The sequence below is a fragment of the Myotis davidii genome, unplaced genomic scaffold (assembly GCF_000327345.1).
Source record: "Myotis davidii unplaced genomic scaffold, ASM32734v1 scaffold339, whole genome shotgun sequence".
NCBI lineage: Eukaryota > Metazoa > Chordata > Mammalia > Chiroptera > Vespertilionidae > Myotis > Myotis davidii.
The window spans coordinates 1,267,078-1,273,208 of record NW_006290778.1 but is presented as its reverse complement, the minus strand read 5'-3'; the positions used below and the strand labels follow the sequence as shown (position 1 = coordinate 1,273,208).

Genomic DNA, 6,131 nt, shown 5'->3' with positions numbered 1-6,131 from the left:
AGTGCTCTCTGCCCATCTACAGACAGGAGCAAGGGCTGTCCAGCAAGAAATGTTCATCTCTAAAGATAAAAAAAATAAACAAAAAACATTTTAAAAAGCGAAAGAAAAAAAAAAGTTCATATCTGCTTTCTGCTTTCATGCGAACCAGGCCTGGCAGGGGGCTTACTGTCCCATCCCAGTTTTATTTCAATCTCTACAAACTGGAGTCAGATATTTGGACATAGATAGAAGCCGGCTGCCCTCTCTGGATCAGCGGTACAGCTTTAGGAAACCTGGGCGGGCTGCTTCCTCTTTCTTTTCTGATTCCTGACAAGTTAGAAGACTCTGGGTGCCGGGGAGTCTTGTTGCTTTAAGCCTGAGCCTGGGTTTGGGAGGAGACTGGGAGGGCAGAGGAGGGTGCCCGCCTACCTGGAGGAACCTGCGTGAGGTGTGGCTGGAGCCGCTCGGGCTGTCAGGTGGGGAGGAGGGGAGGCGGGCTGAAACTTGGAGCAGGAAGTGAACTCAGGGCCGCCCTCGGAGGAGACGGACTAGGCGAGTTCTGCTGCTGACTGGCCTGAGCTGCTGAGACATGGTGAGTGAGCTGGGAACTAGGAAGGGGGTGATTTAAAGACAAGCCAGAGGGGTCTGGGCATCAGGAAAGCTGAGAAGGTGGCAAGTTAGAGGGCTGGGCCAGCGCTGACAACTAACTGCAAATAGCTCTGAGCTGCCGAAGTCGTGTTCCTGCCCCTTTACTCCCCTCCTCCCCCCGACCTCAGTGCCGGCTGGGCCTAGAGCTGGGCCTCGGTGGGAGTGAGGAATGCGAATTCCAGGCAAGGAGTTGCCTGAAGGGCCCTTCATCTCCTCCCCCAGTTCCCGCCACCCTCCCACCCCGCCCCAGCAGGTGATGTGACATTCCTGGGCAGCGCTGCTGTTTCCCAGTGTACATTCCAGCTCAGCTCCCCCCTCTGCCTTTCACTTTATCCTATAGAGAAACCCAAAGAATTTGTCTCTCTGAGTCCAAGGAGTTGGCCCCCTCTTTATAAACATAAGGAAGAACTAAGAGTTCGTAAAAGAACCAGAAGTTGGTTCTCTGAGATAATCTACTGTGGATCCACACCCTGCCCTGTTTTTGGAGATCCAGTGGGTCTGGGGAGGGAGGAGCTTAATAACATTTTCTCTTCCTTGTTCAAAAAATTATCGTGAAGCCTGGGGGTGAGGCATTAAGCAGGGAGGACTTGCCCTCCATTTCCCCCAGTGCCCAGGCTGCTGTTTTTACTTAATATCAATTTAACTGGTGATTGTTTGGTTCCTGTACAAGCATGTCAAACTCAAAGGCTAACAGGGGCCAAATAAACAAGGCATGTGGCCCGCCGGCCGCAAGTTTGACACGCTTGCACATGGCGCTAAATGGGGGATCGGGGAGAAGCAGAAGTTGTGGCCCAACGGCTTGCTGTCATGGGCCTTGTGAGGAACTTGGAGCCTGGCTGCTGGCGTTCTGGGTCACAGCAGTTGGACTGCCCAGGAGGAAGGGGCCAGAACAGCTCTCCAGCTGCCCCCCCCGTGGAGAGAGGGAGGGTTGTGCCAGGTGAGGGTGTTCTACTGGCCAGCGCAGACATTTTTTATTGTTGTTGTTAATCCTCACCAGACGATATTTTTTTTTCCATTGATTTTTAGAGAGAATGGAAGGGAGGGGTTTAGACACAGAGAGAAACATCGATGTGAGAGCAACCAACATTGATTGGTTGCCTCCCACACGCTCCCTGATGGGGTCAGGGGATTGAGCCTGCAACTAAGGTGCATGCCCTTTACTAGAATTGAACCTGGGACCCTTCAGTCCTTGGGCTGATGCTCTAACCCAGCTGTGGGGAAACTATGGCCCGCGGGCCGGATCCGGCCCGTTTGAAATGAGTAAAACTAAAAAAAAAAAAAAAGACCATACCCTTTTATGTAATGATGTTTACTTTGAATTTATATTAGTTCACACAAACACTCCATCCATGCTTTTGTTCCGGCCCTCTGGTCCAGTTTAAGAACCCACTGTAGCCCTCGAGTCAAAAAGTTTGCCCACCCCTGCTCTAACCACTGAACACTAGTTAGGGCCAGCACAGACGTTTTTAATGAGGACACTGTAGGATCTGGGAATTGGTAAATGGTGGGGTTTTGCATTTTGCAATGCCAGCTCAGCTGTCTTCTCTGACCTTCTTTGAGGAGCAAGGGAGTAGTAGAGAGGGATTCCGTGGTGTGCTTCTTTTCATTGGCAGAGGCCCTGAGAACCTGAAAACATTCTGTTTGTAAACAACTCAAGCATGGCCAAAAGCTAAAGTCCACCTTAGACATGCCCCTCCTCTGGCCTCCATGCTGCGTCTCAGTTCCTCTGCCACTTGGCTTAATTAACCCCTGCGTTGCTGCCTAGGAGGAGGCCAGTGGAGGTGAAGGAAATGACCGCGTGCGGAACCTCCAGAGTGAGGTGGAGGGAGTCAAGAATATTATGACCCAGAATGTGGAGCGGATCCTGGCCCGAGGAGAAAACCTGGACCACCTTCGCAACAAGACAGAGGATCTGGAAGCCACAGTGAGATGGGGAGCCCACTGGGGACAAGAGGAAGAGAGGGAGGGAGGATCTTTGGGAATTTGGGGGTTGGTGGTGTTGGGAGCAAAATGAACAGGAGGGAAGTCTGCCTCTTCACCTGTTTTGGGAATTGATGTTAGCCGAGTCCTCGCTTCTGATCCCCTTCTACTCCACTGATTGGCACGGGCCCAGGGAATAGGTCCAATGACCGGGGTTGGTGGGTGGGGGCTGACCCATGGAGGCGTTTTCTAAGAATCTAGGTAGGCACTCTTCGGCTTCTCTTCTGCGAAGTTGATTTTCCTTTTGAAAGCTGCCCTTGGCAGTCATTTGAACCTGACCTCCCCAGGGCAAAATATTGGCTTTGGAAAGTCCTCTTAAGGCCCTCTGGCCTTCTCCGGGAGTTATGAGGCAGGGGGTGAAAACTGCTAGAGTCTTGCTGAGTCAGCTTTAAAAAGAAGCTGGGAAGGGCAGTGACATTCTCTGATGGGGTCCTGTGTGAGCTGAAGGCTAGAATAACATCTCCCACACATCTGCTTGACCTCATTCTTCTTTGTCTCCAGCCAGGTGCTCAGGAAGGGAGTTCCTCTAAAGTTCTGCAAAGGCTGGAGCCTAAGTTCCTCGTCCAAGGGGACCGACAGGCTGGGGCTTTCTGAGTCCTATGTGTAATCTTGGGCACAGCTCTGTTGTCTCCTTGGGACTTAGTGCTGCTTTCCACAGCCTAACCTGGGGAGCATGAAACTTAGTTACTGCAACCCCAGGTTGGAGAGAAAGCATGTTCCCTCACTTCCAACCACCATATCGCCCTGGCCCCTCTCCTCCAACTTCAGCAGTCCCCAGGAGGCCAGGAATCATGGAACCTGACTCTGTTCTCCTTGGCCCCAGTGTCTACCCTCCTAAGGGGTGGATTGCTCTGCCAGTGTCACACCCCTGGGTGTGAGCATGTGTGAAAGTCCCCACCATGTGCATGACAGTGCAGGGGTAAGAAGAGAAGGGGGTAGGCAGGTGGCCAGGGGGAGTCCAAGATTTCTAAATTTAAACTTGGCCCACCAGAGGGTTATGAAGGTATGTTTGTCAAGGTAGGAGGACAGGACATTTTCTATTTAGCAGTCTGTTACTTCAGCTTATCACTTAAATATGTAGGTGTATGGCGTGGGGGCCTGTATTTGTACTATTGTTCCAGTGGGAGGAGGAACTGAATCACTCTACCTTATTCCCTACAGTCTGAGCACTTCAAGACAACATCGCAGAAGGTGGCTCGGAAGTTCTGGTGGAAGAACGTGAAGATGATTGTCCTCATCTGTGTGATTGTTTTTATCATCATCCTCTTCATTGTGCTCTTTGCCTCTGGTGTCATTCCCTCTTAGGATGACACCGCCCTGCCCTCCTCTTCGAGACATCCCTCCATGGTGGGCGTCAAGAAGGGCCCCCTCTCCCGTCCTTCTCCACAGGGAATGCTGCTCAGCCCTCTGCCCCTCACTCTGAGGCCCTCTGCTACGTTGTCTGCCCCAGGAAGTACCTTGATCCCCTGGAAGGAGAGAGCTGGACTGTGGCCACATTCCCCAGGTCCTCAGGGGAGAGCCCAGCATGAGGCTGGGACACTGATGGTGGCTGGTAGGCAATAAAGACCCTTCAGGATCCCTACGTTTGTGAGGTGCTTTCTCCTCTTGCATTCGGCCTTGGGCCCTTCTCTCCCTGAGCACGCCCTGGATTCTCCCATTTGTGGCCTGAGTTGTGGGAGGGGTGGAGAGTGCATGTTTGGAGAAGAAAGTTGAAGCCTCCCTGTTTTTCTTTATTCCCCCTTCTTCCGTTCATTGTCACAGGTCTCAAGAACAAAACTTTTCTGGGAGCCTTGGCACATGGAAATTTCAAAACCTTCACAGCGGTGTAGGGTGGTGGGCCAGACTGCTAAGTGTCCCTCGTGGGCCTTGCCATGTCACTGGATTACTGTTCTGCTGGAAGCATTAACCGCGACATGAGGCCTCCCTGGGCCGAGCACCCAGGACCCTGGTTAAGGGCCATCTGCCTCTCCCATCATTGCCATTTCTGTTCTGTGGCCCTGTTGTAGTCTAGAGCAGGGTTGCGAGGAACTGGACTGCTTTTCCTTCTCTTGTGGTTTTGCAAATTCTATTTGTCTTTTGTCTGCTCCTGTCCTTCTGGGACTGAGCAGGGACTCCGGGTCTCAGCTGACCTTAAGGGGGCGAGCATCTCTCCCCCAGATCCCGTGGCTGAGCACAGTCAGTATCACAGGACAGGGCTTATGGCCCTCCTTCCCCTCCATGTACAATGGGACTCTGTCTTTGAGCCTCCCTCCTCCCCACCAGGTTCCATCGTCATTGTCACTCTTTGCTCTTTCCAGTGCCCAGTCTGCCTTGGTTTAGGGGAAGAGTTCTTGCTCTCTGTCCCTGTTGCCCTCATAGGCTTTCCAAAATGGAAGCTAACCTGTTTTGGGGAGGGAGGAGGAAAGCACAGAAGAGACTCATTGGTAATCTTTGCCACAACCATGTCCATCCTCTGTCTCCTCAGGCCCCTCCTAGTCTCCAGGGACAAGGAACTTGGCTGAAACCTCTTTCTTGGGACCCAGACTGTCCAGGATGAGGGTCAGGTCTGTGCTCACAGGGGCTCAACCCCAGGGAGGAAGCCCTCAACCCCTTCCTCAAGAGGGGCCACATTTAATATGTTGAGGGTGGTATGGGCTGGGGTGAAAAGGTGGCTGTTGACTTCTTTGCAGCTATGAGGAGAGGGCACAGACGGGAAGATTCACCTTCAGGAGGGCGCTGGAGGGGCAGTAAGCCACCAGCCTCGCACAGCCTCTGGGGAGCAGGATCACATCAGGGCAGGGCTGCACTTGCCCTCCCGGGGAAATACAGAAAAGCTAGAGCTGCACCTTCTCCATGATGGTCTGTTTTCTTTTTCAATTGAGGTGAAATTCTCCTAACATACACTTGAGCATTTTAAAATGTACGGTAGTGCATGCACAATGCTTCCTGTGAATAAACTTTCTTTAGTTTTGAAACTTTGGGCGCTGGCCGGGTAGCTCAGTTGTCCTCATATGCCAGGGTTGCGGGGGGGCTGGGGGGGTTTCGATCCCAGTCAGAGCAAATGAATGCAGAACCAGCTAATGAATGCATAAACAAGTGGAATGACAAATTGGTGTCTCTCTCTGTCTTTCAAATCAACCAATCAGTAAACATATTTTTAAAAACTACAAAACTTTGGGGAGGGGGTCTGTTTATGGTTATGGGTGAGATACATGCACCACAGTGGTGAAGACCCTGGAGACACCTAGCACAGTGCCTGACAATGGTGCTCCTACAGTCCCCCCTAGAATGAATGCATCATGCCATCCAGCTAAGCCCCGTCTACCTGATCTTGGAGGCAGTCCCAGAGATGCCTCCCAGAGCCGGCTCCAGGGCCGAGGTGTGGCCAGCGTGCAGACCTGGTGCCCCGCTACTCAAACTCAGCCCCAGTGCAAGAGGCTGGGGAGTCCTCCGAAGCTGGGTCCGCTGGCCCAGGAGGAGGCGCCCTATGGACCGGGTCGCCCGCAGCCTTCTGCTTTCGATTTAATTTGAACTTGGTCTCGGCT

At 52.5% G+C, this 6,131-nt stretch overlaps 1 protein-coding gene and 1 long non-coding RNA gene across 2 annotated transcripts; both read left to right on the top strand.

Annotated features, from left to right (window-relative positions):
- Positions 1 to 465: 465 nt before the first annotated feature.
- Positions 466 to 4,189, top strand: VAMP8 (vesicle associated membrane protein 8). The gene is made up of 3 exons (XM_006763996.2): positions 466 to 571; positions 2,393 to 2,551; positions 3,769 to 4,189. The coding sequence occupies exons 1-3, from the start codon at positions 569 to 571 to the stop codon at positions 3,910 to 3,912; spliced, it is 306 nt and encodes a 101-aa protein (XP_006764059.1). The 5' UTR covers positions 466 to 568; the 3' UTR covers positions 3,913 to 4,189.
- A 585-nt stretch (positions 4,190 to 4,774) lies between these two features.
- Positions 4,775 to 5,688, top strand: LOC107183118. The gene is made up of 2 exons (XR_001513890.1): positions 4,775 to 5,150; positions 5,277 to 5,688. It is a non-coding gene; the product is annotated as an uncharacterized LOC107183118 (long non-coding RNA).
- The last annotated feature ends 443 nt before the right edge of the window (positions 5,689 to 6,131 follow it).

Bases quoted from the DNA above. Each gene is read 5' to 3' on its own strand.
- VAMP8 (XM_006763996.2), top strand. The intron at 2,552-3,768 runs GTGAGATGGGGA...TATTCCCTACAG, and splicing joins CAGAGGATCTGGAAGCCACA to TCTGAGCACTTCAAGACAAC.